Here is a 12,550-nt window from a genome sequence, read left to right as displayed (position 1 = left end):
GGCCAGCAGCAGGAGTTACCGGGCCAGCAGCAGGAGTTACCGGGCCAGCAGCAGGAGTTACCTGCTGCCTCAGCTCCTCCCCTGCTGCTACCTGGGCAGGTGGTGGGTGGGCTCCTCAGGCCACCCTTTGTGTGCTGTCAGAGCCATATCTGCTGTAGGCAGTGGAATGCTCCCTTTCCCTGGGGTTTTCCTGCTGGGATGTTTGGCACAGACAGACAAGAGAGCGACTCTGAGTGATAATGCAAATTAGATCCTTTCTGGCTCCCTCTAACAGAAGTGTGTTATCTCGGGAATGAGGAGTTTCTGCATTTACAGCAAATTTGTGGCTGCTGTGTGAGCCAACGTGGTTTGCATTGACCAGGCAGTGTGTTTGGTAACAGGAAAGGTGTCTGTCCTCTTCTCTGTCCGTGTCATGCCTTGTCCCCGTGCTGCTGATCCATAGCATTGGCCTGTGTGTGGTGAATAAGCTCTGTCAGAGGTACCTGTTAAACCATAACTCTTTGGGTCTCCTATGGGAGAGCTCTGATGAGCTTGGCAAGCATTTTGTCATTCCTGAAGTAACTTTCTTTCCCAGAACTGGACTAACAGCATGCATGAAGGTGGTGCCAGCTCAGTGCCAGTGGCTGATGAATGTATAACATGAAGGTCCAGGACTGGTCTGGCCATCACAGAAGCTGCTGTGATTTTTTTATATTAGCATTTCAACACCCTGTTCACAGAGTTGCATTCAGTAGTGGGATACAAGTAGGGAAGACAATCAGAAGAGTTGAAAATAGATTCATATCAGCATAAAAACAGTCTAGTTCCTAACTGCCATGAAACACTGTCGCCATTTGAGATCGAGTTTTCTCTCTCAAAAGTCACACACAGATCAATACTGTGGATGTACCATTGGTAGGATTTTTTCTTAAGTCATTTGTAGTGTGAAAACAAGGGAAATCACAAAACGTGGGGTTTATTTCTGGCAAGGACTGAAAAGACTGGCACATATTTAACCTGTGCACACTGACCTGTCTACAGCTATCCCTGAATTCTGCTGCAGATCCTGCAGTCCAGCAGGCATCTGCAAATGCAGGTCTCGGGGTCCTGCTGCCTCGGCTCTGTGGGAATCTGAGCTACAGAGACATGCTGGTCCCAGTAACTCATGGATGGTTATGAGTACCAGTTGAGCAGGGAAATATTTTTGGCTTTGTCCTGAGGTTTGGAGGGTGTCCACTGTTTCCATTCTGAGAGTGTCACAGAGACGGATTGCTGCCGCAGTGATGAAAATATCTAGAGCTGCTTAAAAAAAGCAAATATTCTCGGAGAAATAATGAGAATAAATTGAACTGGTGCACAGTGTACGAACTGAGAGCTGGAGTGGCAGCTGAGCTCTGCAGAGAACGGGGGACCAGAGGTAAAATCAGGGGGCTGGTAGTGGGAAGGCAGCTTTCCTCACAGTGAGTCCCTTAGATCACTGCTGTGTTAACTGCCTGACAGAGATGTGTGTTTTAAGGCCTGGCTTTTCTTTGGTCTGACCTGAGTTCCTTTGGTGTTTTGCTGAGGCTGGGAGTGGTGGGGTATTGGTCAAAGCCCCGAGCAAACCTGAATGCTGCATCACAGGACTCTGGGATCTTTGCCCAAGATTGTGGTCAGGGGTCTGAGCTGGACACTCCTAGTGTCCTGGGCTATTGGGGGTGTGACAGTGGGGTATAGAGGGAGTGTCTCTGGGCGCTCCCTAGCCTTGGTCCAGGACATCCTGCTGTGCTGTCAGTCCAGCACAGGGACCTCCAGCTGCCCACCAGCTTTCCTGGAGCACCTTCCATGCAGGAATCTGTCTAAACTGTCTGCTGTGGCAGTGGTTCAGTGTGCCAGGAGGGGATGTGGGATTGGGATTCCTGCTGTGCTGTGGGATGGCCCCTCATGTGTTCTCCTGGCAGAGGAGCAGCCAGCTTGGCCAGCCCTTCCCCTGCACCATGGGACTGTCCCAGGGGGAGCAGCATGGAGAGCTGCTCCTCCAGCATGGAGAGCTCTCCCATTGCTGCAGTTTCTGGGCCTCTGCAGCTCTCTGACCCCAGCTCCTCAGGCATCCAGAGGTGTTCAGACCTTGCTCTCAACGATGCTTCTGTTCCCTCCAGGGGCTGTAAAGTGGGAACGAGTGTGACTGACTCACAAGTTCATGTTGAAGTCTAGGGGGTGATCAGTGGAGGAGCAGTGAGGGGGAAAAGTGTACCCTGTGGTCTCTGCTGTGTTGGATTTGCAGCTAATGATTATTAACTGGTGAGGGACTGATTGGCTCATTGCAGGAAGGATGTAACAGAGCCTAAAACAAGGCAGGTTTTGTGAAAATTACCGTGCAGGTCTTGATGGCCAGGCCGTTCCTCTCTTCCTACACACTGCTAGAAGATGGCAGTAATTATCTTAAGTAATTCCTTCCTGCCTTATCTTCATTACAAATGCTACAGGACTGATGCACTTAAGAGCGAGCGAGAGAGAGAAAGTGTGTGCTGAATATTAAACATGCAGTTGCTGTTTCCCACCTTCTGTTTGGTCATGCCCTTTCCAACAGCACGAAGCCTGCAGCCTCTGGATCACTGGCATCCATCCCCTTCCACCTGCCCTCCACTGTTTTCCCTGGTGCTGAGCACTGCCGGGTGCTGTGGCTGCCCGGGATGGGGAGTGCTCCCTCTGGAGTGGGCAGGGACACTGCCATCCCTCCTGGCAGGGTGACAGGGACTGTGACCCCCACACGGGGGACTCTCACAAAGCAAGAGAGGGAGATTTGGCTGAGGTGAAATGACCTCAGAGAAGATGTGAGAGGCATTGGAACAGCATCCTCGAAAGGCCGATGGTGCAGAAGGATGTGGCCAGAAGTCTTGTGGCAGACTTGAGCCAGAGATGGAGGCTGCAGCCAGGGATGTGTGATTGAGACACCAGGAAGGACATCCCACTGGTGAGGGCTGGGAGCTCCAGTGTTTGGGGACCCATGGGCAGCCTCTCAGATCATGCTGGACCTGCTTGGCAGATTCTGTCTGAATTAACAGATGTGTCAAAGTGCCACCAGGAACCCGCCACCCTCTGAGCCGTGCCACGTCCTGTACATGGGATTTCTAGCCCATGGCTCTTGGCTCAGGCACAACCCTGTGTTTTGCTGTGGGAATAGTGCTGGTGAAATGAGGCCTTCAGGTGCTGTTGGGCAGGCTAAGGAGTGGTTTGCAGTGGCAGTTGATTAACATGAGGGCAAAAAGGACTAAACAGAGAGAAAAACTGTCAGAATGGAGTTGCCTGTGAACAAAGTGACTATGAGTGAGAAATGAACGCAGTGCATCTCGGTTACTGTGTGTCTGTGGGTCCCCCTTTCCAAAGGATTTAAGCTCCTTGCAGTCCCACATACATTTATTATCCAGTACTGCTGCTGGGAAAAAAAAGAAGAATCTTATCTCCTGTCTGAGGAAGGGAGAGTGCTTAATTAACTCTCCTGAACTTGGGCCATAGGACCAGGGGAAGGACAAGAGCTGCACTGCTCCAGTCCCAAGTGAACACCTCATCTTCCAGGCTGCCTCTGTTCCTTAGTGTCATAGATGGGGATATGTCTCCCAGGAAAGGTGCAGAGGCTCTGCAGTGGCTTCTTGCTGACAATCACAGATGGATCTACAGCCTAATGTAATATAGACATGGATACAAGTAGGGCACTGTCACATTCTCCCGTTAATATGTGATGCTTCATTGATATTATGACTAGTGAGAATGAGCAGGCAGGTGGCAGGATCCTTAGAGTTACCTGAGCCAAGCAAGGAATTCTTAAAATAATCAATGGCAAATTTTAAAAGCAGAGCCTGTGCCCCTGTCAAGGGAAACAGAAGCCCTGAGAGATCAGTCTCTGTCAGGGCTGTCCTGGAGTGTGAGGCCCTTGACAACTTCTCCAAAGTCAGCCTGAGATATTTGGCTTCTCAGGAATCAGGATTTCCCAGGCTGCTGTCGAGACAGACAGAAAGAATTTGGCCTTTCTTGCTTTTCCATACAGAATGACAAGTGCCGGAGCATCACAAAATCTGAGGGGGTCTCGTTAACCTGTCTGGTTTGACCCTGTTTTATGTGGGGTGTTCCAGCTCGGTGCACTGGCCATGGGACAGGAGCAGGTCACTTGAGGTGTGGGCTGTCTGAGCAGCCTGCTGTGGCCACCAGCCCAGTCTCCAGCTGGCTCTGAGCCCACTCTCGAGCTGTCCCCGAGCGCGTGAGCTGAGCGTGGTGTCAGCACTGACTGTGGGCCTGGACGGGTGTGCAGAGGCACAGAGACTGGGCTGCCATGGCCTGGCGTGGGGGAGCAGCTCTCAGCTGCACACACACGGGCACACAGACACACACAGGGCCTGAGGAGTGGGATGAGGTGAGAGCCAGGGCGCACTGTGGTCCTGTGCTTCCAGCCGAGGAAGCTCAACGGCTCATCAGGGGGCAGAGGTTGGGCACCGTTGGCATTCACCTCGTGAGATGTGCGTGCCCAGGGAGCTGCCAGAGCTCTGTCTGTCTGAAGGACACCATCCCTGTGGTGACCAGCAGCCTGGCTGGCTGCTGCCAGTCTTTGTGACAGTGGAAGGGCTTCAAGGAACTGCCCCAGAGGTTTGTGTTCCGAAAAAGAAAGCTCAGTGATTTTTAAGTGCCACCATTTGTAGGAATTCAAGAATCCCTTTTTTCTTGTTCACATATGTACCTCCTGAATTGCTATGGCTTCAGATTTGAATGGACCTTAGGCTGAATTTAACTGAGTAAAAGACAGGGGAACCTATTAAATTTTACCTGAGCATAGTGAAGTAGATTTTCTTCATATTTCTTTCTAGCACTGACACAGATGACAAAGTGCTTGTAACTGCAATTTTGCAAGTAAAGTACAGGTCTATCTTTAACAGCAATGTCTGGCATACTCTAGGGTCCATCCTTGTAGGCAGGTTTTGCTCTGTCCACTCAAGTAATTTCCCTCTCTCTCAGATAGCTGGTGGAGAAAGTGTCTTGGTCGTCTCATGGAGGATATTTTAATTTTCTGCTTGGCTTGGCTGAGCAGCTGTGGTTTCAGGATGATTGGTTGGATTTGCATAAGGTCATTAAGATCCAATAATGATGTTTACTGCTAAGACATCTGCCACTTATATTCATGCAGAGCAAGTAAAATTAAACCCCAGCTAACGTCACTGTTATTACCAACGCAGTTAATGCCAACAATAATGCTATCAATAGGTGAAGATTTCACAGTGGTCTGTAGGTAAGAATGCCTTGAAACTCTGGACCCTCTGCAGAGATGGTAGGGCAGTGTGAGCCAGCAGGCTCTCTTTGAGCAGGTCCTGGTTGGGTTGTTCCTGGGGCTGTGTTTGGGCAGAAGAGGGAGCGAGATGCACACAGTGCTGAGCGGTACCACTGCGGCATCCGGGGGCTGTGCACGTGTTGCATCTGGCTGGGAGAGCAGCACAGTGTGTGTGTGTGTGTGTCCTGAAGCTTCTCCTGTCCCGGTTCCCTTCAGCTGTGGCTCAGGTACTTCAGCTGATGGGCTCTGCTGTGAGCTGTCTCTCTGTAGATGTGGCACTTGGGGACATGGTTTGGTGGTGATCTTGGCAGTGCTGGGGGCATGGTTGGACTCGATGATCTCAGAGGGGTTTTGCTGCCTAAACAATTCTGTGATTCTTCAGTGGGTTGCAGAAGTGCTTGGGTTTGGTTGCTGCGAGGTGAAACCAGGGCTTTGCTGGGGACTGAATTCTGCAAAGCATGAGGAAGTAGAGTGCTGCTGGGTTTTGTCTTCCTGTCCTCATCAGGGGTGAGAGCTGGTACCTGAAGTAGAACCCATTTTATTTTTGGATAATTCCAAAGGCATAAGGCATGTATTAACTCCAAACTATGGCCAGTCTGCTTCCCTGAAAATCTGTCCCTGACCTCCACCCGAGTTCACTGTTTCCTGTAGCAGTGGCCAGCAGTTAGTCATCTGTCTTGCTTTGGCAGGAGATCCTGTTGTGTTACCATGGGGTTGATTTGAAGTTGTGTCAAGGATTTGCTGAACAGTAGTGTCAGGAGGACAGCCCCTTCTGGAGGGACCCCAGCAGGCTGTAAGAGCTCCCCCCAGCTCAAGGGTAGCCCCTGCAAACCAGGAGCAGCGTGGGAGGAGGTTCCTGCTGCGTGTCTCACTGAGGCTGATGGAAGGGGCTGACACAGCCCCTGACAGCTGGTGGTTGTGGCTCAGGGGCTTGCAAGGGGTCTCAGTGAGGGGGAGTTTTGTCAGTCAGCACAGACAAGCATTCAAAAGCCTCTGCTAGGGTGGGGAAGAGCTTCCTGAATCACTCCTGTGCAGTCCACGTCAAAGAGGAGCATGAAGTCTGACCCAGATTCTCTGCTTCTGGATGCCTTTGGACCGTGGTGGATTTACTGCTGGCACATCTCTGCTGACCTCCATAGACTCTTCAGGCTAATCGCTGCAGGGATTGCCTTTAATCTTTTGACACCCTCGTCCAAGCATTCCTGCCTCTCTGCATTAACCAATTAAGTTATTAGCTCTTAATACCTAAAAATCTAGACCTTCTGTGCCAGAGGGTAACAGAGAAACAAGATTAGGGAGACTGCTTCCAAAGCCTAGCATTTCCCAGCAATGTTTGCAGCTGATCAGAGCCTGAGAATGTCAAGCAAAGAATGGGCCATGAGACGAGGAAATTCAGAGTGGAAAAGATCCCTGAAGAACATGGAGGTGATTAGGTAATGTTCAACATACTTGCCCTCGAAGTTGAGCAGAGAGAATACCCAGGAGTGCACACCCCTCTGGACTCTGCAGCGGGAGCACAAACATCCTGGCCCAGGGAGCAGCAGCCCTGTTCTGTGACATGTGCTTTGTCTGGGGCCCATCACTGCTGGGGGCAGAGCAGGCTGGATGACAGCCAGCTGGATGGCCTCTGGGAGGAGCATCTCCTGGGTGGGAGAAGAGCTGCCACGCTGCTAAGGTGAGAGAAATAATGTGGAAGAGCAGAAGAGAGAGGGGTCAGTGTTACAGAGAATAAATGGTGAAGCCCTAGGATGGGCCAGGAGTATAGGATGGGGCATAGTGTATGTTGCTACTGAGTGTTTTGCACTTCAGTGCTAAGGGCAGCAGGCGCCAATGTCTGATTTTTGGGGATTTTCTCTCTGGTGGCTGAACTCCATGTGTGTGCTAGATGGAGGAGATCGTGTGTGCTGGGTGAGGTCACAGCTTCAGGAGTTGCAAATGGCAGAAATCAAGCTAGAACTGATAACATCTTGATTTTTCTGGTCTCCAGCCATTTAAAAAGGGAAATAAGCATTCCCAGTAGTAAATGTAAGAGGTTGCAGGGTGAAAATTTACCAGTGAGAAACCTGGTATCTGACATGGGTCATTTTAACCCCACAGGTGATGCTGTGGAGTGCAGGGGAGCAGGCACTGTCAGTCTCAGGGACTCGTTGGGGGGATGCTCTCAGTTAAGCCTGGACTTCAGAGCTTTTCCTTTCAGCTCAGGGCTGCTAGATTCAGTCCCCACTGAGTGGTCAAGAGACTTGTCTGGGGTTGGAATTTCAGCATCCATGCTGAGCAAAGTGCAGAGGACCTTAAGCAGCATCCTGAAAACCGAGTGGCATAATGTCAAAGTGTTTTATAAACGCTCTCACAAAAATTGCTCAATCAAGGATGAAGGGGCACACGACCTATAAATGTGAAATTTAATTAAGAATCTTAGAATAGAATTATGACCCCATCTCCATGTTTCTACATTTGGAAATTTTCATCAGAAGGCGTGTCCATTCATCTCTCTCTGTGTGCCTTGAAATGTATTGTCAGCTGGTATAAATCTCATCTGACTCAAGGGCTTTAAAGGCCTGCTTTTTTATTTCAGATTGGAGTTTCTAACATGTCAGTGGTTGCATAAAGAGACTTTACACTGGGCATAAATTGGATCCACATAAAAAAACCATAGTATTAAGAAGTATAATGGTCAGTATCTTTTTACAGCATTTGTTTTGCTAGCAGCTCTGGAAAATTCTAATATTGTAAGAGTTAATATGAAGAGAAATTTGGGAAACTGGTTTTGCTAACACTCTGAAATAGAACCTTTCTTCAACTATCATAGAAAAGAAAATAAAGTTACTGTTCATTTGACTGAATTCGTGCACAAGCATGAGTGGAGGATACGGTCAGAAAATTCATTTATATGTTCAGGTCCGAGTCAGTGTAAATGAAGCATCTCCCATCTGCCTCCATCAGCTTTACACCTGTGAAGGATGTGACCCACAGCATTTGAAATGCACTCCAGAAATGGGAAATACAGGTTTGAGGAGAAGCTTCTACATGAGGGGACTTCCTAGATTCAAGAGAGAGACTCATACTGAAGATGTTACCACCACATAACTGCTTTAATCTGCCCTTTTGAGTACTATTTATGAAGTTAAAGACTAACTTACTCACTGGTATTTTTTCTTCTAAGTTCTGAATTGCGAGCTTGTTCAGCCTGCAGTGACAATTCCTTCTCATTTCTCTGGCTTTGGGAGGTGTCAAGTGACATGAACTGCATAGCAATGCCATTTTATTCCCCACTGCATATAAGTTACTCGGTTTTGTTTGTATCGCTTTGCTGGAGTGTTAACGCGAGTGTTTGTCCCAAAACCTGTGGAGATGCACCCAGGGCTGTAGTGATACCCATCTGTGTGTTTGTGCTGGTAAAGCTGAGCCCCTCCCTGCTGCCCTGGCAGGCTCCTTGGAGGCAGGCTGCCCTGGGAACACCCAGCCTGACCTGGGGACAGCTGAGTCTGCAGGAGCTTCAGACTTGGCCATGCCCGTGTCCCTCACAGCTGTTCCAGCAGCCCCAGAAGGCGCTGCCTGTCCCGGGCCTCCCCCTGGAGTCCAGCCCACCCCGAGGGTCAGGCTGGCCTGTGGCACACGCTGCTGTCGTGGCAGTGGTGCTGGTGAGAGCCTGGCTGACATCCTCTCTTTGCCTCTTTCCCCAGGTTGTTGCACTGTCGTCGTGGAGTCTCCTGAGAGATTCAATCTACTACACCCTGTCTGTTGTTGCACTCATTGTGGTAAGTTTTTGAAGGTTGTTCTTCTGTGGGAGCCCATTGTCTACTGCCACCTGTAAAGGGAACCTGCTGTGGAATCACAGGCTTGTAGCTAAAATCCTGGCTCCAGCAGTCACGTGGATTTGTGCTTGTGGAAAACTGCTTGTAGTCTCCGTGGTTCTGCAGGACAGCTTGGCCCAAGGGTAGGACATGGAGTGTCCAGAGCCATAGCTGGTGTGGGCTGCATCAGCCCAGTGCAGACACACAGGCTGCAGAGCTAAAACCCTGTGCTGAGCCCCCTTGCAGGGGATGCTTCAGTGATCTCCAGCAACAACCTCTGTGGTTTCCTAAAAAATGTGTACTAACCTGTAAGGAGGCAGCATTTGTGCCCAGGGGAAAGAGATCCTGAACAAATACAAAATGTTAAAGTTCCACACATAACTGGGGCAGGTCTGTTCAGTGCATGCTGGCAGCAAGTCCTCTAACAAAGGCCACGGTTTCAGCAGTTCTCAGTGCTGTGCATATTCCAGTGTTCATCAGGCTCAGTGAATGCTCCACATGCCTCTGAATTGGGCTACACAGTGAAAAAGTGTTAGCACAAATTTTAGATAAGGACACTGCTGTCAGTTCAGCAATACCTTTGCAACCAACACCGAACAATGTGAGGAAATGTAAAAATTTAGTTTCCCAGTAGCAGTTGCTTTTCTTTTCCCCCAGCCTAGTCTAGTGCCCTAAGATTCCCCAAGAAAGAAAGAAAGAGTGATTTTGTGAGGTTAACTTCCGTATGTGAGCAAGAGGGGGACTTTAGAGTCTGAAGGGGGTCTTGCATTTCTCAGTTTGGGTTACTTTGATTAGTGTTTTCAACAGTGGGTTTCAGTTTGCCCCCTCCCACGCACCCTGCGTGTCAGACACGCTCTGGAGGTGCCAAGGCCTGCATCTGCCTCATCCCAAACAGAGGGTCTGCCTCAACCTGTTTGGACCTCTGTTCCTCATACTGCAAGGTCAGCCTTTTTTGCAGCTGGTGAAAAATAACCTTCCTACGTAATTACTAGCAGTGAGCTGCAAAGCAAAAACCTTTTTGTTTGTTTTTGCTTTGGGAGCCTGACAGTGACCTCCTACCAAGAAGTGTTGCTAAACAACAACCATGGCCACACATACCAATTGTAGTGAGTTCCACTGCACAAGCTTAAAGACATCCAGCAGGCATTGTCCTAGTTTACTCCACAGGAAGCACAGATGTGGGCAGCTGCCTGGCATTTAGCCTCCTGGTGCTTGGACTGGGCATTTAATTTACTGCATGGTAGCAAACAAGTTGAAAATCTGTTGACTCTGTCATCAATTTTAAATTCTTTAAGCAAGGCAGGTTTTTCTTCTGGTTCACCCCCATGGCTGTCAGCTGCTTCAGGATGTGGAGAACTATTCTCTGTTGTATTGTGTCCAGTGCACTCTTGAAATTCCTAGTTACATATTCTGTGCCATGAGAAAGTTGTATGGCTCGTGGAACAGCCATCTCTGTTATCCTTATAAGGAACAAGACTTTTCTCTGATCCTTTATTGCTGCATAAGCTATTATTCATACTTACAGAACTATAGGAGTCATTTTCTTTTGGGATGTACCCCATAATATCAGGATAGAGTTATTTTTTCCCTAAGCCTTGAGTTAGCTTCTCTCCAGGTGTATGCACCCTCTTCTCATCTTATCAGTGGTGAAGTTCAAGGCACTTCACACAGCCAGGGGAGCAGGACTGTGCAACTCCAGGCATTAGTGGAGGCTTGAAGGCATTACCAGAACTCACATTCCCATGTTACAGCACTACAGGGCTGATTTGGCCTGGGAGATGTGGAGCACATCCCGTGTATTTTTGTGTTACTCCATAGCAATCATTGCAAATGACTTTAACACCTGTTAGGGAAAAGCAGAGAAAGATGGGAGGAAGGGAAAACATTTTAAGTGGTTAAACTTCTCTCCAGCTGATTTACCAACCCTTTTTTATGCAATATTGCTCCCCAGTAGATGGTACATGAGGATTTCTCCTTTCAGAGTCAAACACTGCTTCAGTTTAAGAAGTTTCTCCTCCCCTTTACTCACCAGAGAACCCCTGGCTTCACAGTGGCTCTAATCTTTCCTGTCCTTTTAAGGCAGAATCAAATTGAGGTGGCAGGACATTTTTACTCAAATTCTGACTGTTCAGTCCCCCATGGCTCAGCTGGGAGATGAGCCACAGGCTCCGTAACCTGCCTGTGGTTCCCTCTTCCTGAGATTTGTGTGCTCCTTTTAAAAAACACTTCAGAGCTTTGTATGCAGGGATAATTTGCAGTATCAGGACATTGGGACTTCTTTTCAGCTGGAATAGAATCATCAATCTTGAAGAATGATATTGCTTTTAGAAGGTTGTTCTTGTGGTGTTTTGAACAGCAGCTGGTGCTGCTGTGTTACAAGTTGCACTCCACTGGTGTCTTTACTAATTGTAAATACACCTGAGGGGTAATAAATATATTCTTGCCAATGCTGAGATACAGCAGCTTTAAAAAGCTTGATACTGTGCTGGTTAAATCCATTTAACTTTGTCTCCTTCCATTTGCACTGGGAAAGGAAGTGCAATGCTGTTTTAAGAAATAGCAGAGCAGTATAGACTCACCTGTGTTTGCTACCCCAGGCCATTTGGTAAGAGTGAGTGAACTCTAAAGCACAGAGGTTAGAAGTGGATAAACTGCACTCACTGTGCTTATTTCACCTTGATTCAGCCCTGGGTTTTTTTAACCTTATAATAGTATTGCAACGTTACTTTGTCTTCTTGTAGAGCTTGGCAAAACTTACTCTTTTTTTCCCTTGAATGGAAAAAGATGCCTGTGTATCTTAACTTGAAGGGACACGGTCAGAGTCATTAGTGGCAAAAGTGGGACGGGTGCTGGTTTTAGTCCCAAAGGTCACTGCACATGCTTATGTCCCGTCACACCAACACATTGTAACCTAAAACAGGCCTTGTCACATTAGATCACGGTGACTGGGAGCTGTAATTTACAACGTTTCGTGGTCACGTTTTCTTCCTGTAACTATCAGTGTAACTCGGCTGTGGCACAGGAGTTGCTGTTTGTGGCCGTACGGCCGAGGAGGAGCGTTCGCTCCGCTCTCAGGGGCTCCTTCCCTTTCCCTGCCGTTTCCCTGGGGCGCTGCCGTGGATGTGTGTCCCTGGTTCGGACGCTGCACTTCCCTGTGGGCGCTTCGGAGGGGCCGGGCGGCGGGGGCTGTGGCGGGGAGGGTCCCGGCACACGGCGGGTCCCTCATCAGCCGTGCCCGGCGAGAACCGGCGGGGCTGGCGGGCCGCGACAGCCACCTGCCGGTGCGGGCTGCGGGGCTCACCCCGGCAGGGCTCACCCCGGCAGGGCTCACCCTGACGGTGCCGGGGTGTGCCCTGCGCCACAGCCCTGCGCCTGCCCTGGCAGTCCTCACCGCAGAGCTGGTCCTTCCCTCAGCCCTCACCATGGAGCTGGTCCTACCCTCAGCCCTCACCATGGAGCTGGTCCGTCCCTCAGCCCTCACCAT

General features: G+C 49.5%; 1 protein-coding gene across 4 annotated transcripts in view; it reads left to right on the top strand.

Moving 5' to 3' along the window:
* SLC24A3 (solute carrier family 24 member 3) overlaps positions 1-12,550 on the top strand; it is a 104,901-nt gene that overhangs the window by 61,724 nt on the left and 30,627 nt on the right. For all 4 annotated transcript variants that reach the window (XM_027653988.1, XM_027653991.1, XM_027653990.1 and 1 more), the window contains one exon: positions 8,956-9,030. In XM_027653988.1, coding sequence (XP_027509789.1) covers positions 8,956-9,030 — 75 coding nt within the window. The remainder of the gene's footprint in view (positions 1-8,955; positions 9,031-12,550) is intronic.

Source organism: Corapipo altera, unplaced genomic scaffold, assembly GCF_003945725.1.
Source record: "Corapipo altera isolate COAL_440 unplaced genomic scaffold, ASM394572v1 70, whole genome shotgun sequence".
Classification (NCBI taxonomy): domain Eukaryota; kingdom Metazoa; phylum Chordata; class Aves; order Passeriformes; family Pipridae; genus Corapipo; species Corapipo altera.
This window is presented reverse-complemented; position numbering and strand designations above follow the sequence as displayed.